At 40.0% G+C, this 21,537-nt stretch overlaps 1 protein-coding gene across 1 annotated transcript in view; it reads left to right on the top strand.

Annotated features, from left to right (window-relative positions):
• Positions 1–18,848: 18,848 nt before the first annotated feature.
• LOC147634579 (GDSL esterase/lipase At5g03610-like) overlaps positions 18,849–21,537 on the top strand; it is a 15,649-nt gene continuing 12,960 nt past the window's right edge. Inside the window, exons 1-3 of the mRNA XM_086803687.1 lie at positions 18,849–19,144; positions 19,316–19,510; positions 19,981–20,237. Of these exons, the coding sequence (XP_086659813.1) occupies positions 19,090–19,144; positions 19,316–19,510; positions 19,981–20,237 (507 nt within the window). The 5' untranslated portion in view covers positions 18,849–19,089. The remainder of the gene's footprint in view (positions 19,145–19,315; positions 19,511–19,980; positions 20,238–21,537) is intronic.

Below are 21,537 nucleotides of genomic sequence, written 5' to 3'. Positions count from 1 at the left end.
TCACGTCATGACTAACACTAACATTATTAACTACCCAAAAAAAAAAGAAAAAAAGAAAAAAAGAAAAAGAAAAAAGTAACTTCCACCAGTCATTCGACTGACTGTACATGATGATGTAGATGTTAGTTTTCGAATCCGAGGCACGAGAGTAACCCTCAACAACACAAGCAAGTAGTGCTATAGGGTCACCATCCAGTCAAAGACTACAGAGCGCCAGCAAATTAAAGACCAAATTCTTGAGCCCTTATGCCCAGTCATTCTAGGGAACACTCATCATCAGGAAGGATGTCACCACACCACATGGAAAGGTAACTCTCCAATGCCACAGCAAAGAGTTCCTCCATCTATTATAAGATGCGAAGTCAAAGTTAAGCTCGACAAAGTCGGCCTCGGCAGAATGGCAGAGGTACTACCCTTAGGAGTTGACACTGACCTTTGTGTCGAGTACCTAAGGACATATGACAAGCAGACAAAAAGAGGCACGATTACAAAGGTAGATGGCACCACAGAAGAGCTACTCATCACAGAAGATTTAATCAGAGAATCTTTACAACTCCCAACTAAAGTAGTGAAGGCACGCATGCACACCCTTGATACAATGCCAATCAACAAAGAAATGCTAAAGAGAGATTCTTACAACTCAAATGGGGCGGAATACAACAACATCAGAGATGAAGCCACCGAAAAAGCATGAGAAGCAATGTCATTAATGATGCAAATAAAGCCGGTTGACAGGTACAATAGGGTGGGCTTGAACAGGATCGCTAAAGCTTATGAGGAGAAGGAGGAGGACTGGGCCTACTATCTGTATAAGGAGATGGAGAATTACTTATAAGCACATCAATCAAAGATCAGCAATCCTTACCTCCTAATGCAGGTACTTAACCATGTGGCAAAGAGGCCTTTAAAAGAGCTAGAACCAAGTGCAAGACTGCATGTAAAGTACATATGCAATCACACAATTTCTTTGTGGGATCCAAGAATACTTTCAAGGTTACAATCTTTCCATTGTGCTTCACAAAACTAACACAAGATTGGTATGTCAACCTTAGATGGGAAAATTTTAAGAAAGACTTTTTACAATTGTTTGTTCGTATCTATATATTTATAACAACTATATGTCAGACTAGAGATACATTGTTAGAGGAGAGCTCAATCTATCTAATCAGAAAGATTGACTAAATAACTCCAAGCAAGATGCATCCACATCTCGAAGTTTGCAAGAGTCATATATGGACTGTTGCAAAGAACGTCGAAGAGTCATATATAGGATCCCATAATTTGGCCCATAGCAATGGCATCTATGTTTAAGAAAATAATTATACTAGTAGCTACCCAAGTTTGCAACCCTCAAAACATTAAGAGACATTACTTAAGACCCAAGCATCAGAGCTTCTCCATGAATCATAACCTCTCTATCTTACTAAGTCACAATGTGGCCAGTAGCACCCTTTCTCTCTATCTCTCTATGCCCTGTCAACCCATGATCTTCCTCTCTCCACCTATGCTCTAGAATGGTGATGGTTAGCTAGCAGTGTTTGGAGTTCCTTCCTCTCTCCCTCTCACACTATCACCCTTTGCCACTGTAGTGATTGTAGTAGTGCATCTTGTCGATCGCCCATGGGTGACGAAAGTTAATTAGAGGCCATACAAGCTCCTCCTCCTTTCTCGGTCTGTAGTATAAAACCACACACATACTCCTCCTCTTTCCCCATCGTGCATGCGTGGCGAGACTGTTTGTGCAAAGGTTGATGGCATTTGGTCATCCCTTTTTTATCAAAGGTCCAAGATTTTTTTTAAAAAAAATTTAATGAGCTTGGACCTTGGTCCCACACAAAGCTATAATAAGGGTTATACCAACCATCCTCCAAGCACTATGATGCAAGCCTTCCCAAGTTTACCTCTATATACCTGGCTACTTCCTTCTCAAGTGTGCGTCCCCCTACAGTTAGCAACAATATTCTCAAATGTGACATTAAACATGTATGCCTAAAAAACTATATTCGTGCAAATGTCCATCAACATTAGTGGTGGGATCTTAGTAGCTCTTTCCAAGATATTCTCCACCATAATGAGCCTTGTGGAGGCATAAATTTTTGACAGCTTAACCTACCACTCCTACCATTTGTATTTCTCTATCATCGAGTGGATGTTGGAATCTTCATCCATCACGAGCTTTTTAATAGCCATTTTAGCCTATAGAGCCAATAGCTCTAGGTTAATCACAAAGGCATAAATGTGACTAGTACACCCTTTCCCAAAGACACTAGAATTCCTATCTTTCCAAATATGGTAGAGAAGACTACTCCCAATGTTATTCCATAGAATAGGATCCATATGCCTACATTCACCAAGAAGTATCTCTTTCCATGAGAAGGGGATAGCAATCATGCAAGATGTTAAGAAATTTCTTATTGCTTTCACAATTCATGGACAGATGCATTAAATATTCTACACCTTTGCCACACCTAGAGCAAATGCCATTATAAACCCCCACTCTTGTAGCTCTCTAGCCAGACCAAACTACTTTGTGCAAAATAAGCCTGAGAAAACAAGCATCTTTGGAGCTACTAGAAAAGACCCAAATAGATTTGAATCTATAGGTCCATTGATAGGCATTCAAATTGATGCCCCATCTATCATTCAAATTAGCTATAAGAGCAGAGTTATCACCTAGAAAGTTGATTATAGCACTTGATATCCAAGAGAGATTCCTTTTAATACCTCTTACCATCCCCTATGAGGGGCCAAATACCTATATCAGAAATTTGTCTGATCCTTTCCCTTAGAAGTGCCCTGCAACAAAAAGTAGTAGACAAGTGTTCCAATACAAGTGAAGAGCATTCCCACTTATGTTTGTTCCACAAATCTCTCCAAGATTTGATACCAACTTTGTACAGCTTGTGAGCTCTATTTAAGTCCTACTTATCTATGCTAGGAAGGAGGGAACCAAACCAGCCAAAGTCCTCTAGAATGAGTCTAGACTTAGAATGGTGGGTGTCTTTTACCTGAAGGTAGGGTTTCCAAGCAGCCCCCCCACATGTTCCTAATCAGAGTTGAACCTTTAGGAATGAATTCCTTCCTAGACATTAAGATTTGCTGAGGAGAGCCCCTTGTCCAGCACTTCTTTTACTTAAGCTCAAATATGTGACAGTCTATTTTTATCAATAGGGCTCAATAATCACAGTACTATCAATCCCTCTACAAACCCACTTAGCTATGCAAACTTGTCAACAAGTTTACTTAGGTCCAAAACTCCAAGCCCCCATTTCTCTTTAGGTAAACTCCAAGTCCCCCCTTTCTCTTTAGGTAAAACATAAATTTTATAGGCAACAGAATATAATATACTAATAAATTTACCTCAATAGGAGCTTGAACTATTGCCCCCTTTTCAAGATGCCATCGCCATGTGTCTTCTCCAGTATGTCTTTGAGGAGCGATTGTAATTTCTAGAAAAATCAAATTAGTCATCTTAAGAAATTCTATGCATAAGATAAAAATAAGAATCGAAAAAAAAGGTGATAATACAAACTTTGCATACAAACTTTACATGAAAGGTGGCTTTCCCACTTGAACCATAGTGTGAGGGCCCCATTGTAACTAATTTGCACTGAAAGCTGCTATCCTATATTGTGCATGGCCTTGTGGGTTCTCTCTAGGCTACTCCTGTGTAATTATTTAATCCTTGTTTGAGAAAAGGCTAGGATAAGGGCCACCATGATTTTACCCATCACCATATTATCGACCTCTTATTGGAGATATGTAGTTTCATTTTCTCTTAGCCCAACTTTCATCAAAGCACTAGTCGGTAGGATTTGGTAACTCTATATTCAATACATCTATTATGTAATGCTTGTCCCCTAGTCTTTTGCTTGGTCCACTTGATGAATGAGTTTTGAAAGTTTAGGTCTATAAAGCAGTTTTTAATACAGTTGCCTAGCGCAGTATTCATGAGAACGCTCCCATCAATATCCACCATGTAATATAAGCTCTCTACCATCATGCATGAATCATCCCCCTCATCCTCCATGAATGGTGAGCTAACATCTCCACCAAGGTATACACTAAAGCATCCTCGAACGATAGCTTTGAGAGCTCATTCATTCTTAAGATGTATCTGACTCTCCCAAATGGCAATGATGGAGAGTGGATATTAAATTATTATCGCACCCCCACATGAATTTTGGGAGACAGTAGATATGAGTACAAGTTTCAATCTTGTAACCTAAGTGAACTTAAGTCTAAAGCTTAATTAGTTTAGTTTCTCATCATTATGTGTGTACTTAGGAAGCATCCACCTTAGTTTAGGATTTTGCATCACCTCTTTTTCCAACAAGCTTGCATAGCCATAGTTTGATGTGTTGTGTTCTCAACATAAAGTGGTAGAGCCCTTATGCATTTGCATAAAGGGATATACATAGAGCTCTCTATGCTTTTGCATAGAGCTCTTTATGCTCTTTGCATAAGGTAGAGCCCTTATGCAAATGCATTGAGAGCTCTAACAAATGGATGAAAACTCTATTCACATAAGGTAGAGCCCTTATGAAAATGCATATAGAGGGCTATACAAATACGTGAGAGATTTATACATAGAGGGCTCTATCAAATGCATGAGAGAGGGCTATACAAATACGTGAGAGATTTATACATAGCCCTTATGAAAATGCATATAGAGGGCTATACAAATACGTGAGAGATTTATACATAGAGGGCTCTATCAAATGCATGAGAGATTTATACATAGAGGGCTCTATCAAATGCATGAGAGCTCTATGCATAAAGGACTCTATCAAATGTATGAGGGCTCTATGCATAAGGGGTCTACCAAATGCATGAGGGCTCTATGCATAAAGGAATCATGAGGGCTCTATGCATAAAGGAATCATGAGAGCTCTATGCATAAGGGCTCTTACCTTATTCATTGAGCTCAAAGAGAGCTTTATACATAAGGGAAGTGCACTTGTGCAAATGCATAGAGGGATCTACCTTATGCATAGAGCTCTATTTAAGTTATATGCATTAAGTAGATCCCTTATCTAAATTGCTGGCGGGTGTGAACACCCCCTAGCATTTTGGCATTAGCTTGGGTGTGAACACCCCCTAGCATTAGTAGCATTTGGCTTAGGCTAATGAGTTGTGGGATTTGGTTATTAAAAGATGTCATATCAAGAAGTGGTTACAAGAGGGCTAGTGGGGAGTGAGGATCTTATGGAGGTTAAGGGAGCCCAATAGTCACATGAGTAGCCCAAGAGTCACATGGTTGGATGGCTATATAAAGTCCCTATTGTATGCAAATTGTACATGATTCTTACACATGATTTTGGCACACACAATATACATGATGGATGTGGAATACACTTCGATGTTTTATCTTAAACCTTTTATCTTGTCTTTGATCCATGCCTCCTACTCCATGCTCATGTGTACATGTGTACTTCATGGATATATGAATAGGAGTATATGTCTTTCCCCATGTTAGCAAGGCTATGCTAACACTTGGTGATCATAGTGAGACGAGAAGCTTCAATCTTCTTCTTGCCCACAAGCTCTTGATTAGAAGTCAAATGCCTAATCCATGCACATTTCTTGCAAGAAGAGAGATTAATAGCATACATTATTCTTTCTTGATTCTAGACTAACCATGGTGTTTGTTGCTTTTCTCAAAACCCCATGACAAGGGAGATTAGCATGTTTCTTGGCATTCTTGATATTTTTATTTAGCTTGTTTCTTGATATTCTTGATAGTTTTACCACTTACCTGTGCTATGTCCCTCCTTCCTGTTATATTGTGTGCTCCGTTTGTGGGTTCTCGTCGTTTTGTTGGCGATTACATAGTACACTACAAGACAATGCTGCCATACACACGTTTCATACACGTAATAAATTACGAGCGCGTATATGGTAGCGCATGTATTTGAATAGAATTGGGCGCCTGTATTTTGGCATTTAAATTCGCGTGTATATTTGCATTTATCAGCGCGTGTATAAGCGTGTTTATATACACGCAATAATACACGCATCAATAGACGCTGCCATACACGCATTAATACACGCTTAGTAAAGAAAAACTAAAGAAAAACTGAATTCCTTTACAAAATTAAAAACTATTTTCTGTAAACCATCTCATAGTATATTACAGTATATATCATTACACAATCCCACTACATGCATTTACAACAATGAAATATATTCAAAAATAAATCATGCATATGAGATGATAATTAAAAGACAACACATACAATAGAAATGTCATCAATTTAGAACGATACAGTGACGGATTGGTTAGGGTTCGATCTCATCTTCAATAAGATCCATCCTTGCCAAACGATCAACATCAATATCCATTTGATCAATTTGTAAGGCTACGATTCAATTTATTCCACTATCGATATTCTATACTCCATTGATAATGGTATCGATGTCCTGATCATCCTCATCAACATCACCATCATCCTCAATGGTAGGGTCATTCTCATGATCATGAGAAATGGCACGCTCATCCTCATTATCATGATCATCTCTTATTTCTTGATCATCGATCACAACATCTTCATTGGCATGTTCAACATCATCTTCATTGCGGCTTGTTACATCCTCCATATGCTCCATATCAGTGAATGTATTATACATCACTTTGGAACGTGGTGCAATAGGGATGACGTACCACCATTTAATGTCATGCACCATTGGTAGATAGATAACCTACTCAAATACACATACTACAGTAACTAATTAGCATATCAAAAGTCAAGGGGTACGCGAGCTTAGATATATATGTACATGAAACACATTAGTAAAAAAATGCATACCTGCTCACATTGTTGTGGCAATACGAGCCTATCTTTCTTTGTTTGCCAAAACTTTGTAGAGTCAATAGTTACATAGCCACTTGCATGGCGTTTTATCGTTGCATCAGGCCCTTTTTCCACCATGTTCATTTGCCATTTGACATCCAAAATATACACAAAGAAACGACGAAAGTCAAGCCTAAATATGTCTTGGATTGTGCCACAATAATCATCCATTTTTCCATTAGCTCCCTCAAAGCTACTAATGACACCGCAATCTTGTGTATTCCTCTTTTCATCAATTCTTTGTGTTCGAAAATGCTTGCCTTCACACCATATAGCATTGAACATAGTGCACTGGACCAAAATAGAAGCAATATTTGTGTAAGCAATGTGAATAAATATTAAAAGCAAATCACTTACAACTAATGCAAAACATTAGTTCTATGTACCTTTAACATGCATCCTCGTGCATACTCCCATTCTTCCGCCGTGATATGCAGCCCCTCGTCGCTCTCTGCTCTCTCCATTTCCTCATGCAACCAATCAACATGGATATCATTCGGAAGTGTTGCTAGATGCTTAGGGTACGCCTTACGAGAGCCATGTTGTCTCCGAAAGAGAGCTCTTTCTGCTTGCCTTTTTGTCTTTGCATCCTCATATCTTGTAACCCATCTGCTCATCACATCACTATTAAGGATGCAAGTGAAATTGAGATCATCAATCAATGTTCTGTCAATTACTTTACTCTGTCCTTTTCCTTGAGGCACAATAGAGGTCATCCTCAAGTCCTCTTCATTGCTCCATAGTCGTGGCAAAGAGTTGTCCACCTGACCAAGAAATTCTGAAATATATACAAGAGACTCTTGTATCAACCAACCCTCGGCCATGCTTCCTTCAGGCCTTGCACTTTGCCTCACAAAGTCTTTTAAGGTCTTCATGAAGCGCTCTAGGAAGAACATCCAACGTGCATGCACAATACCACATAAAGCGATTTCGTCCACTAAATGCACAATGAGATGTAGTTGACTTGTGAGAATGGTTCGCGAAAAAGTCTCCTCTACCAAACAAACCACCTCCACTTCCATAACACGCGCATCATCCAACGTGGCTAGATCAATTGCTTTGGAATTAACATATCTGAAAAATAAATAAATAGTACGTTATACCTCATGCACGTTCATTTTGCAAGGTATAATGAAGGGTGATCTGACATGGGTTTTACATACCTCACAAGCTCGCCCATCTTATAAATACATTTTTTTCAAACTCTTATTTGCACAATGGTCGATGCTAGTAGGTAGTATGAACTGCGCACATAAGAGCACATGTATGTATAGTTTATGGCATTACAAAATTTAATTTCAACGTACAAGACTTGGAAAACACTTACTTGAAGCATCTTGTGCCAATCGTGGGACTTCAACCCATATAGTTGCTCAACGCCTCTTTTCTTAGTGGTTGTAAAGGCTCCCTTCAATGATCTTATGCATCCAGTGGGAGTACGCAAAGTGGTGATGGCCTGCTTTACCTGCTTCTCCTCTTTCTTTGATATAATCCATGGTGCAGGCGGAAGATGAACGTGCCCACCCACCTCTCGTGGCCAAGCTTGATGCATACGTCCTGCGACCCACAAGTCCTCACGTATGCTAACATTGTCTCGTTTACCAATAATATGTTCCCAAATACCAGATCCCACATTCTTGAAGATGTGCATGGGATCAAGAAGATGGTTGATCTTAAGATGGGTCCAATATGGTAGCCGAAAAAAATGGAGTACCTACACAAGGGATTGCTCTATGTGACCTTTAATCCAATTAGAGACTACACAAAACAAGATTGAAAAAACATTACTATACCTGTTCATGCCATCTGGAGGAAGAATATTTGTAGACTCCCAAATACGCTTCCAATCTTTTGCACGAAGTGTTTGTGGAGGAATGGTACTCTTACTAGCAACATATTTAGGATGATCTGAGGGGAGAAATCGATGATGATTATCAAATATGGTCTTACACAAACCGTTACTGTTCTATACCTTGCTTCACTACAAGTGGGACAACGTCGAGCCTCCTTATGTGTCCCACGAAAGAGAATGCAATCATTGATGCATGCATGTATGCGATCATAATCCAATCCTCCAAGAGATGTCACATAGTGTCTCGCTATGTCTCTTGAGGTGGGTAGTCTATTTCCCTTTGGAAGCATGTTTGATAATAGCTTGCATCCAATATCATCAATTATAATTAGTCTTAAATCCTAAACCTTAAACCACTAATTCAAATTTGTAAGTTAGAATGCTTACTTCAATAATGCGTCAAGACTTGCATTGCTCCATCCATAATTCAAATTTGTAAGTTAGAATGCTTACTTCAATAATGCGTCAAGACTTGCATTGCTCCATCCATAAACTGTTTGTATATTGAGTAGTTCAAGTGAAGCACGTAAAATAGAGAATGTGCACCCTTCAAAAACCGGTGTCGATAAAGCCTTGTAAAGATACTCTTGTTCCATATCATCGTCGTCCATACCTTTGGGATCATCCTTAAAAAGATTCCGCACCATATCATCAAACACTTCCTCTTCCACAACTTCGTGGGGTGCAGGGCTATTGTCATCCCTTTCCCACTCATCTCTGACAATAGATCCCGAAGCTCCAGCATCATCTCGTCGACGCTTTGCGTGCTCTCGTCGCGCGTAGGGCACCATGTTAGGGTGTGGTACTGCATCCTGCTTCAATTAGAGTTTATATATTACAACTCTATTAATTTAATTTGGATACCATGAGTCATTTGAATACCATCAATTTACATCTACTCACCTCTAAACCTGTTTGATTCCATTCTCCATACATGGAGATGTGATTCAAGGTAATTCGACGTGCTCGTATAATGCATCCTTGACATCGATTACACATACATTTGATCCATTGTCCCAACCACACATCGTCCCCAGAACTGCTTGAGGAGGTTGATGACATCCTATGTACAAACCAAAAAACACAAAATCATAATATGTTTTTAATGAAAGTATAAAAATCGCGTGTATTAACGCGGCTATTTCCTAAAAATTACGTGTATTAACGCGGCTATTTCCTAAAAATTGCGTGTATTAACGCGGGTAATTCCTGCAAAATGCGTGTATAAACGCAGCTATATTATCATACACGCGAACATACACGCGCTTATAAACGCGACGATCTGTTTAAACTAAAAATAGCCCGCCTTCCCTAAATAAAGATTTTGAATTGACATATCTGTTCTTTTTCGTTTTCGCCTCTTCCAACAGAAACGAAACCTAAGTGCAAGGAGGGAGCAGAGAAGGAGCACACACGGGAGGAAACCGACCAAGAAAGAAGACTTTTTCAGAGGTGAGTCAGTTTGTCCTTTGCCTTGTCTCCTTCCTCAGATTTGTTTATGCTATTTTCTCTTTGCTTTTTGGGTTTGTCTCCGTCCTTTTGCTTCTGTGCACACGATTTTGGGTGAACGATTCTGATAGGGGCGACAGTGGCCCTTTTATAAGGACACATTGTCGGAGGTCGGTCGCTTTCAAAATTTTTTTTGCGCAGGTCGCGTGTAGAAACGCGTGTATCCTGTCTGCACAGACTGTTCAAGCGGATATACACGCATTTTTGGATGGGTGTATACACGCATTTTTTGACGGGTGTATACACGTGTTTCTGGACGGGAGTATAGACGAGATTGCGTTTCCTATTTCTATGATTTGTAGGCTGATAGGTGACTTGAATGATGATATTTGTGTGAGTCAAGAGACAGCCCATGATGTACATGAGGATTATTTTTGCAGATTCTTTATGGATATTCCAGGTTCTTCATCCGATCCATTTGCGTACAGTAATTGGCTGATGGAGATGCTAAATCATTTTGGGCACCATCCTGGTCCAGTTGAGCTTACAGAGTACATGTATGCCCATCCCCCTCCTTCCATGCCAGGTGTCTATATCCCTACCGCGAGTATCCAGAGGGCACTCCAGTGCCGTCTATGCCTACGAGTCTGACGAGACGGCATGCAGCTTCTCCTCTTCCACGTCCACCGAGGAGACATACCTCGTCCCAGACACACTCACGCACACCCTCCCAAGCACCATCACGTCAGGGCTCACAACAGCCACCATCACGTGCTCCCTCAGAGCCACCGTCACGTCAGGGCTCACAGCCACCGTCACGTAGACAATCCCCCAGTCGTGACTCCACCCGCGGCGGCAGTAGGAAGAGTGGGAGTGGAGGATGCGGCAGGTGCTTTGGTGGGGGAGGTGGGGGAGGTAGTAGGGCACGCGGTGAGAGAGGAGATAGAGGGAGAAGAGTTAGAGGAGACAGTTCGGAAGAGGAGGAGATGAGAGAGGTGGAGGGAGTGATCTGCTATGATGTGACGAATAGGGGCAGGATACTGATGGATGCGAGGGGGAGTGATCTGCTATGATGTGACGAATAGGGGCGGGATAGTGATGGATGCGAGGGGGAGGGAGGTAATGGAGTACATGCGTGGGGTAGTATCAAACTTGTATAGAAATTGTTTTATTAAATTTAAAGATCAAAATAGCCGATTAGTTGGGGAGGTGATAGAGGCTGTACATAGTCGGTACCCCAATCCCCCACATGCTACATTCTCGGATGTGTGGGGAAGGACGCGAATAAGGGAGATCTTAAGTAATAAAAGATCTCACCTTAAAAAACTCGCGTACGATGATGGGCTAAATGTAGCTGCGGGTGGCTATCCTGCCGAGAAACCTGCCCCACTGCGCACAAACGCGAGTGGAAGGAGGCAAAGAAACGAGCAGAGGGTGGCGTGAAGAGCAGGAAGCATGTGGAGGCACGACAGATCCAGATGGAGACCATTGGATCTTCGCATTTCGGATCTGGCGGCATCGAGTCATGGGAGGTAGAGTTCGTAAGTATCTTGCCACTTTATTTGATTGTTTACTTAATTCATTGATTCTATGATTCTTTTAATCTTACAAATTGTGTTGATTATGATACAGCGACGATGGGTTACGGGGAGGAAGCCCACAACCCACGATACTGCGAATGCTCGCCGGCATAGCAGACGTGACATGTGGGCCATCTTCAGAGCCGAGGGACGTATTACGGACACGCAGTTTGAGATGGCCATGAGACCATACGGTCGACAGGTACTTGAAAACTCTAAACGAATGATTTTGGTTTATTGAATTACATATATATATACTTATATACTATATATTACTTGAACAGGCACAAGCTGGTGATGATCCACCCGCCGCCACTGCAGAGGGTGGACGTGAGCACTACTCATCGGACATTCCGACCGATGTGAGCTCATCTGAGCATGGAGGGAGCACCGAGTCATCATCTGGGCCTGAGTGTACTCAGACTTATAGTATCACATTCCATATTGAGGATGTGGTTGCATATATTTTTTTGTAAACTAAAGCCATGGGCTACTTCGAGATATGGACTTCCTTGTATATATGTGTGAAATTTTGATAGTAATATTGAATCGTGAATCGATAGTATTACATTCATGTCTGTCTTGAATCGTGTATTGACAATGTATGCATTCATGTCATTCTTGTCTTAATCTTCCTCGTGTGGATATGTTCTTCGTGGATGGTCTAATGCACCAAAAAAAAAATCCAGAGAGTTATTGGGTGCTGGAATACTGGAACAGCATTCAGGCACCAAATAGCACTCTCTAGATTTTTTTTTTGCTCTCTGTTCGCGTGTATAAACGCGTCAGAACTGCTAAAAGTCGTGTGTATATACGCGAAAAATCTATAAAATACGCGTGTATAAACGCGTCAAATCTGAGAAATACGCGTGTATAAGCGCATCTAAAGTAACAAAACGCATGTATATACGCTTGTATCAACGCGTTTAAATGCATCTGAACTGACAGAATGCGTGTATACGCCCGTGTATGAGCGCGTCTGAGCAGTCCTATACACGCGCTTTTACACGCATGTCTCTGGCCGCAATGATACACGCGCTGATACACGGGCCCGCTACTTTTTTTCACAAGTCATTTTTAGCGGCTAGGAGCGCGGGTATGAGCCCGATCCCTTGTAGTGGTAGTCTGATTCCTACTCCTATAGGACTGATGATAACGGGGCCATTATATAAAATGAGAAGGGTATTATCCTCATAACACGAATGTGCAAGCTATGTAATACTAATTTTAGGCTAGCACAATCGATCGACACCGTGGTCTCAATAATTTGTGACAAAGAAACAATCTACTATTGATTAGATGCACAGCACAGATGTTGTTGTCACTACAAGCCATTGGGGGGTCTAGCGAGGGGGTTTAAATTATCTAGCGTCGCTTATACGATGCCGAATGCGTCGCTTAAGCGACCACTAAATTTTTTTTTAAAAAAATTCATCGCTTATACAACGTTTTTGGAGGCATCGTTTAAGGGAATATCTAAAACGACTGTTTTAGTGACGTTTGCATACTGATATACGTCGCTTAAGCGACGGCTAAAAAATTATATCCCCGACCCAGCCGTGGGAGAGAGATTTGTTTCAAATTTGTTTCTGCAACTTGTGTATGTGACGCGAGCGAACGTGAGGCGCGCGCGGACAGAGGGTGGCTGCATCAAGAGCAAAGGAGGGCAAAGAGAGCAAAGGAGGGTCAAAGCAGAGGGGGGCAATTGCATCGAGATCAAAGGGGGCTATGGCATCGCTATGACAGTCGAGATCACAAGAGGGCAAGGGGGACTTCAAAGGGGGCTATGGCATTGCTATGACAGTCGAGATCACAAGAGGGCAAGGGGGGACCAGACAAGGTATGCTAGTGTTGAAGCCTCTCTCTCTCTATCTCTACCTCTTTCTCTTAAAGAAGTAATGGTGGTGAGCGTGCTTGCAGCTAGATTCTCGTCTCTTTCTCTCTCTACAATTGCATTACATTCAATTGCATGTAATGCAAGCAATCAACACTCGATATGATCTCACCATTTTCTAATGCAAAAGAAGCTCATGCATTTCAAATTTTTATGACATGGCATTAGGGGATGCGAACATATGGCATCCTTTTTTTAAAGAAACCCCAATTCGAGCATCTTGCGCATGCTTCTCCCTAGACAATTAATAAAAAACAGCATGTTAAACCTAAAGTGGGCTCTCAGCCTATCCTTAAAAAGCACATCAATAAATATGCTCCTTTGCTTGTTGAAGTTGAAAATTCTATGGTTGATGCCCAAGAAGAGGATAACAATGGGGGACAAACCCCAACACCTGTGATATGCTCAAAGACCACTAGTAGTAGGTACATGTCTCTCCTTGTTCATAATAAGGATAATGAGTTGCCTCAATTCCCCAGCCAAATCTCATCCTCTAATTTTGAGCAAGATGAGGTTATGGTAGAGGACTCTTAGCTAAAGTCCTTTTTTGATAGGATTGAGAAAATTGATAATGATAGAAAAGCTTCCCTCTCCTCTTATTATAGAAGTCTATGGAAATCATCATGACATAGGTAGAGGAAGATACCTTACCAGTGTTTCCTGAAAAATCTAAAGCCAAAAGGAAAAAAGAGAAAAACATTGACCCTAATAGGGCTTAAATAGTGTTTAATAAGCCTCCTAAATCATCTAAAAAACCTAAGTCTTCAAGGGTGTTCTTTTAATTGTAAGGGGTTTTGTGATCCCATCAAAGCTGTAGTTATCACAAAATGGATAATTGACCATCAGTATAAGTTTGATTTTATATGCCTTCAAGAGATTGAATGTTGTGGTCCAATTTTGGATGCCAATCTCAAAAGACTTGGGGGGGACTTCACCTGGTTTCCCTCCAGCCATACCTCTGATAAGGGAGGCACTGCCATTCAGGCTTGTGCAAAAATGTGGCCAATTCAATCTTGGCTAGTGCCTCTTATTGGCACTGGGTGGCTATCTAGCTGGATACCCCCTTCAACCTTAACATTGTGTCTGTTAATGCTCCTTGTAGTGTGAATGGTAGAGCTGAGCTTTGGGAGGAGGTGAGTTTGTTGTTGGTAGGGCCTTGCATTATTACTAGAGACTTTAATATGGTTGAGGTCATTTCTGATATAGATGGAGTAACTTGTGTCAAGTAATTCATGGTAGGGAGCTTGATGAATGGAATAAATTGTTGGAATGTCTTGATGTGATGGATGTTTCTTATAATAATAGTGTCTCTTGGACTAACAAATAGGAGGGGAGCTACTACAAGGCAACTAGACTTGACAAGGTTTATGTAAATTTCTCTCTGTCTAATTTGTCTTTTGTTTTTTTATTGCTCTCTTGACAAGTCTATTCTCATTTCTGATCACTTCCCTCTTGTTTTCAAATTTAAGCAAGATGTCAACATCAGCAAGAATGGGGGGTTCCATGCTAACCATTCTTTGTTTCAGCTTGAGGAAGTTAAAAATGTTGTGTATGATATTTTTGCCAAAGCTTTTCAACAAGGTTGTTCTTCCTCTCAGTCTTGTGTGAGTTTTGTTAAAAAAACTCAAGGGGTTTTGGGTAAACTCATGAGAAAAGATAGGAAAATCAAAAAAAGAAGGAGAAATGAGATCCAAAAAGAGATAAATGACTTGGAATCTTTGCAGGCCACTGAGAACCTCTCAACCAAGCTTTCAGATCTTAAAAACTCTCTAAAATTGGAAGAGCTTATTGAATATGAAAAGATTCTCCTCTACACTAAGGAGTTTGGGGCAGGGAAAATAGACAACCAAACAAACACATGTTTAACCCACTCAAGAAAAAGAAAATTAGAGAAATGGTTCCTCCATTAAAGGAAAACAAGGAAAACTTCGAAAACATCATGATGATGAAAGAAGACAACCTTAAATTTGTGCAAGAATTTTTCAGCAACATCTTCTCTAAGTCTCCTACTAGGTCAGAGAGGTTACTCAAGCTAGAGCCCTTATTGCTAGAACTAGGGGAAAAGCTATCCCCATTGAAGTTAAGGCTCAAATGGATTTGCCTCTAACTGAAGGGAAGTTTAAAGAAGCTGTTGATGGTCTGGCTTTGGAAAAAACCCCTGGTCTTGACGGGCTACCAAATGAGTTCTATATAGCTTATGTGGATTTTTTCCCCCTTATCTCATTTTGGTTTGAAGGGAATTTGTAGGTTTTTTCTCTTTCAATTTCAGTTAATACTAGGGTTATAAAGCTTATACACAAGAGGGGGTCCAAGAACTAGATTGATAATTGAAGGCCCATTACCTGCCTCACTTCTGTTTATAAAATCTTTGCTCTTGCTCTTGCTAGAAGAATATCTCCTCTATTAGATTCTTTTATTCTTAAAGAGCAAAAGGGTTTCATCAAAGGTAGGTACATATTGGATGCTATTGTAGCTGTGTGGGAAGGTATGGAGTATGCTAATGATCATCAAATGGATATTGTTTTCTTTAAAATTGATTTTGGAGTGGGATTTTGTTTTCTAGTCTCTTGAGGATATCGGGTTTGGGAAAATTTCAGAGGGTCAGTCCCCTCTTTGGGAATTTTAGCACTCTTATTTCTTTGAATGGTACTCACTGAACACATCCCTCCAAGGAGAACTATCAAATAGGGATGTCCCCTTGCCCCTCTCCTTTTTGTCATTACTACTGATGCCCTAGGATGGCTTGTCTCTAATGCCTTGAACAAAGGCTCTTTGAAAGGGCTAAAGCTCCCTAGATCTCCCAAATATATTTGTCTACAACAGTTTGCTGATGATACTAACTCTCTTGTTTTTAATGATGCTCAATCTATAAAGACTTTTTGGAGTTGCTTAAATACCTTTTGTTTAGCTAGTGGGTATATCATTAATCATGCCAAAATAGGTTACTGGACTTATAATGGCACTGCTCTTGATGTGGTCACTAAGGCTAGATGCAAGCAAATTATGAATGGTTATATTTTTTCCAACAAAATTATAGTTCTCTATGTAACTTTTTTTTTCTTTTCTATTTGTACTACAAGATGATGAGGAGCATGATGGTAGTGGTGATGATGATGATGACAACGATGAAGATGAAAAGGACACTGTAGGATAGTTTTTTTATTTTTTGTATAGAACACATGGTTAAGGATATGATTCTTCTTTTTGTATATATCATAAATATATTTTTGGTATTTTGGATATTATATGTAATGTCTTTCTATGCTATTAATTGTCATTAGGTCTTTATCTTCTTAATGTGTTCTTGCTCTTGATGATGTGTATGAGTTTTGTGATTTTTTTTTAATTTCATGGTTACATACGTGGTTAGCTGTTGCGCGATTATAAACATGTTATAACGTGGAATAGCCAATAGCCGTGTTTATAACTGTAAAACATGTTTTTTTCTCTCTCGAGATTCTTTGCTTTCTTCATGGGGATAGAAACGTGGCTATAGCCCGCTATTTCTTGTAGTGAGAGCTTACAAACTTTGATCACAAACTGATGGTCCGGCCCACCCGTCCACTTTGGGTAAGGAGTTTTGATGGAAATCTAGATATACTATGGATGGAGAATTCCTTGCTTACAAGAGTACTTGAATATAATGAACTTAATGATAAACTAAGGCTACCCCAAACTAGTCTATATAAAGTACATAGGGTTAGCATGGATGACAATTGGGCCACATCAACTATCTGAGATCGTATGGGCTCTTAAACGGTCCTCACAACCCAAGAACCATGTGTCCTTGATTTGATATCCAGCACCCACTAATGGGGTCATATAGCCTGCACAAGCATGCATCCTACTTGGCAAATTGCCAAGTCTTCATAAGTTGTGTCCTAACCATTTGGCCACATTTGGCCACCATCTAGTGTCTAAACTGGGAAACTGCCAGGTGCTTGGGTACGCACTACAACAACAGCTACTCCTCATATAGGGGGCCTTACAAAATAGAGCACATCCGTCATACACAATATAATAACATGAGGGTAGACCATTGAGTGAATGCCTTTCCAACATATATATATATGGAAGAAGGACTTTATGCACCTTCAATAAATGCAACATACTCATAGTTTCTACTCCATAGAGTCGTAAACCTTGTCTTATTCACACTTAGTCTAGTTGATTAGCAGTCACAATGATTGTTTCTACACCATCAGTGACGCAAGTCACAATGAGAGTTTCTACACCATCAGCGACCTAAGTAAGATGTCACATGCTTACAAGAACAACTTTGTATGTGTATGTAGGCTCCCCCATCCCACGCAATACAAACCACCCGTTATAACTAGTCAATATCTAAGGGTGTTTAGAGACTAAACCCCCTTTTCCCATATGGATGAGGAGATGAATGAGGGAGAACCCCCATCCATGAGAATGGGTAGGGGAGGTCTCCTAGGTTTTTCCTTTTTTCCATGTAGTGTGTAAAAAAGCACCTTCTAGATGGGCAAAGAAAAAACCTTCTAGATAGGCGGAGAGATGGGAGTAAAAAACTTTTTTGTCGGGGGGGGGGGGGGTCCCTTCTTCTCTTCTTCTTCTTCTTTTCCCAGTAAGTGTGGTAAAGCACCTAAGATTATCTTGTGTGAACTTTAGAACCATTGCAATTCCTTGCCCTGTTTTTTATACAACAATGGTCCAATTAAATCACAGAGTCAACTAACATGAGACCCACTAACATGTGTGAACTTTTGAAAGCTGGAACCATTGCAATTTTCTTTGCCCCCTTTTTTTTTTTTTTGGTATACAACAACGGTCCAATTAAAGCACACAGTGAACCAACGTGAGACCCACTACAAGAAGTGGAGCCAAATTAATGATTGGCACTTCCACTCAAAAATATTGAGATTTGGAGTGCGAGTAGTTGAGAGACTTTTGGGTGGTGGTGGTTGGTTTATGTGGGCCCAATTGAGCAATGAGATAGATTTCTAAATTCCCTTGTGCCACAATACAGACTTTAATAAAGCCTTGTGTTTGTAAGGTTAATTCATGTATTGACTCTTTGATAGACTGGTCGGCCCAAACGAGGAGCCCAAATATTGATATGTTCTATGCCTGATTCCTTACAATTATTTGTTGAGCTCATAAACATTAAAACCCAATGATACGTTCAAAGGTTGGTGTAAGGAAAAGTGTGCAGAAGGGGTCCAAAAAGCACTTCGATTACACCTGCACAAGAAAATGGAGAGAGGAGCTTAGTGCAAGCACATAATATAGAGCTAGGATATCTATATCATTACATTAGTGCTGGGCTTCATTGCATTAATGCCACAATATTTTGATCTAGAATAATCAAGGTGGGCACACTGTGGTCTTCATGGCATCGGCTTTATAGGCTCATACTTTTGGACGCATTATTATTCATTTGTTGCACACTTGCATAGTTTCCTCTTACACAATTCAGTTACTCACTGCATCATGCTGGAGGTGCGATCACTAAGCATTTTTACCTTTCTGGGGGCAATTACATTAGGTGAGCATTGCCTTGATAATAATGGTAATTGTAATGGCTAGAATGGCTTATATTTTACCCCTTTCTATTAATCATGAGTTTGCAATATTTGATTAAGTGGCATTATGGTGATATAATTGGTGGGTTTTCTGATGATGCCAAATTATTCTGATCTCTTTGCGGCCATGATAGTGGATGCTGCAAGGAGAGCTCATGGGATGGCAGGACCGCCCATGTTTGTGTTTGGGAGCTCCTATGTGGACACTGGAAATGTGAACACCGGAGACCCTGCCCGTCCATACCCTTGGTCCAAGCCCTATGGGGAGACATGGCCCGGAGCTCCCTCTGGCCGATACAGCAATGGCCATGTTCTCACTGATGCCATCGGTAAGCCAGTGCAATCTGCTAAAAAAGTAGCTATATGTTCAGTACATCTTCAATAATCAGGTAATTTCCTTTGAAGTTTTGCTACAAAGCCTTCGAGTTTGATTAATCTAGGTGCTTTGCTGTGCAATATTATTGAGGTAGATTAGAGGTAGTTTAACTAAATATTTAAGCCATAATTAAGACAGAGAATGGCATGCAACTAGATAGCTGATATTCAATCTTACGAATGCTTACCCATTTAATGTGATTTAATGAAACCGCCCCGGCAGCTACAGCGTGGGAGTTTTGTTAGAAAGCCTTGGAATGGAATTAGCCGTCTGGGTTCTTTGTTGCGCAATATTGCAGAGTTAGGTTAGACGTGTTTAACTAAATTAGGCCATAATCAAGGAAAAGAATGCCATGCAACTAGGTAGCTAATTGATATCCACGTACATGCTTAACCCATTCGTGGTTAAATTAAATTGCTGCAGCTACAGCATTGAACCTTGGCTTGCCGACGAACTTTGCAAAGCGTGGCGCCAAAGCCGCCGCCGGGCTCAATTTCGCTGCTGGGGGCAGTGGAGTTCTCTCAGCCTTCGGATTCCCACCCATATCCACGCAGATCGACACCTTCCAGAGCTTGGCCTCCACTTACACAAAACAGGAGCTCGCTTCTGCCATAGTCGTATATTGCACCGCAGGAGATGACTACTTCAACTACCTCACTGTCCAAAAAGCTCCGTTATCGGTAAATCTGGTCCATTAACCTTTGATCAATTAGCATTATCAGTAGATCTGGTGATATAAGCCACATTGGTCAATTAGCATTATGAGTTTTTTTGACCAATAATATTTATATATATTAACTGTTCAAAATCTAGCATACATCACACCCAGATACTCTACTCTCTACTCTTTTTTAACCTTATTCAAAATTTTACATAGAAAGTGAAACGAAAGAATGAAAGCAGGAATACAAAGGGCCAATTGGAATATAGAGGGTCAATCGGAATACAAAAGGTCAATCAAAAAGATTTTTTCCTCTTATTTTTTAAAAATCCAGATTTCTTTTTTCTCTCTTCTCCTTGTGCCTTGGTTGTCCATGGTTAATATGTAATATATATATATATATATATATATTTATTATATGCACATACATACATACAAGATATATAGGCAAGTTGTTGTAGTAGTGAACTAAATAATATGTTAGATATAGCGCTTGTTTGTCTAACTTCAAGAATTATATATGTACCACTTGGTTCCAATCCAAGAAATTAAGTTTATAAAAACATGCTTATATAGGAACTCATATGATTTGTTTATTTTTCTAGTAAAACAAGTCATTTTTAGAGCCAAGATTCACAAGTGAGGGCCTTTTTCAATACCCTTTGAATGTGCATCATAACTAAGGCTTTTACATAGTGAAGTTTGAGGTACAACTGTGAAACAGCTTATCTCACATTGAACCATTAATAATAAATCCTCATTAACTTGCTTGCACTACTCATTCATGATCCGTTAATCCCAATGAGCCTTTACTCGAATCTTTTTTATCAATAATTTAGTGTGCGCGATCAAAATTTCAAAGTTTTATGGTGTGCATGATCAAAATTAGATTTTGTAATAGGTAGTCATGCATCATCTAGCATTTTGTATATCATTTAACTAGTAGGTAAACTTCTAGTATATCATTGTTCAACATTTTATATATATCATTGTGCTGAAGTTTTACCTATTTATTTTTCCCCTTTAAAATAAGACAAGAAAACATTTTGTTTACATTTTAAAATCTCTCTCTCTCTCTCTCTCTCTCTCTCTCTCTCTCTCTCTCTCTCTCACTCACTCTCTAACTCTTTATCTAACTCTCTCTCAGTCTCTAACTCTCTATTTAACTCTCTCTCTCTCTCTCTCTCTCTCTCTCTCTCTCTCTCTCTCTCTCTTTAACTCTTTCTCTCACTCTCTCTAACTCTATATAACTCTCTCTCTCTCTCTCTCTCTCTCTCTCTCTCTCTCTCTCTTTAACTCTTTCTCTCACTCTCTCTAAC

Source organism: Cibotium barometz, chromosome 10, assembly GCF_041138505.1.
Source record: "Cibotium barometz isolate CiBa-2024 chromosome 10, ASM4113850v1, whole genome shotgun sequence".
Taxonomy (NCBI): domain Eukaryota; kingdom Viridiplantae; phylum Streptophyta; class Polypodiopsida; order Cyatheales; family Cibotiaceae; genus Cibotium; species Cibotium barometz.
This window is presented reverse-complemented; position numbering and strand designations above follow the sequence as displayed.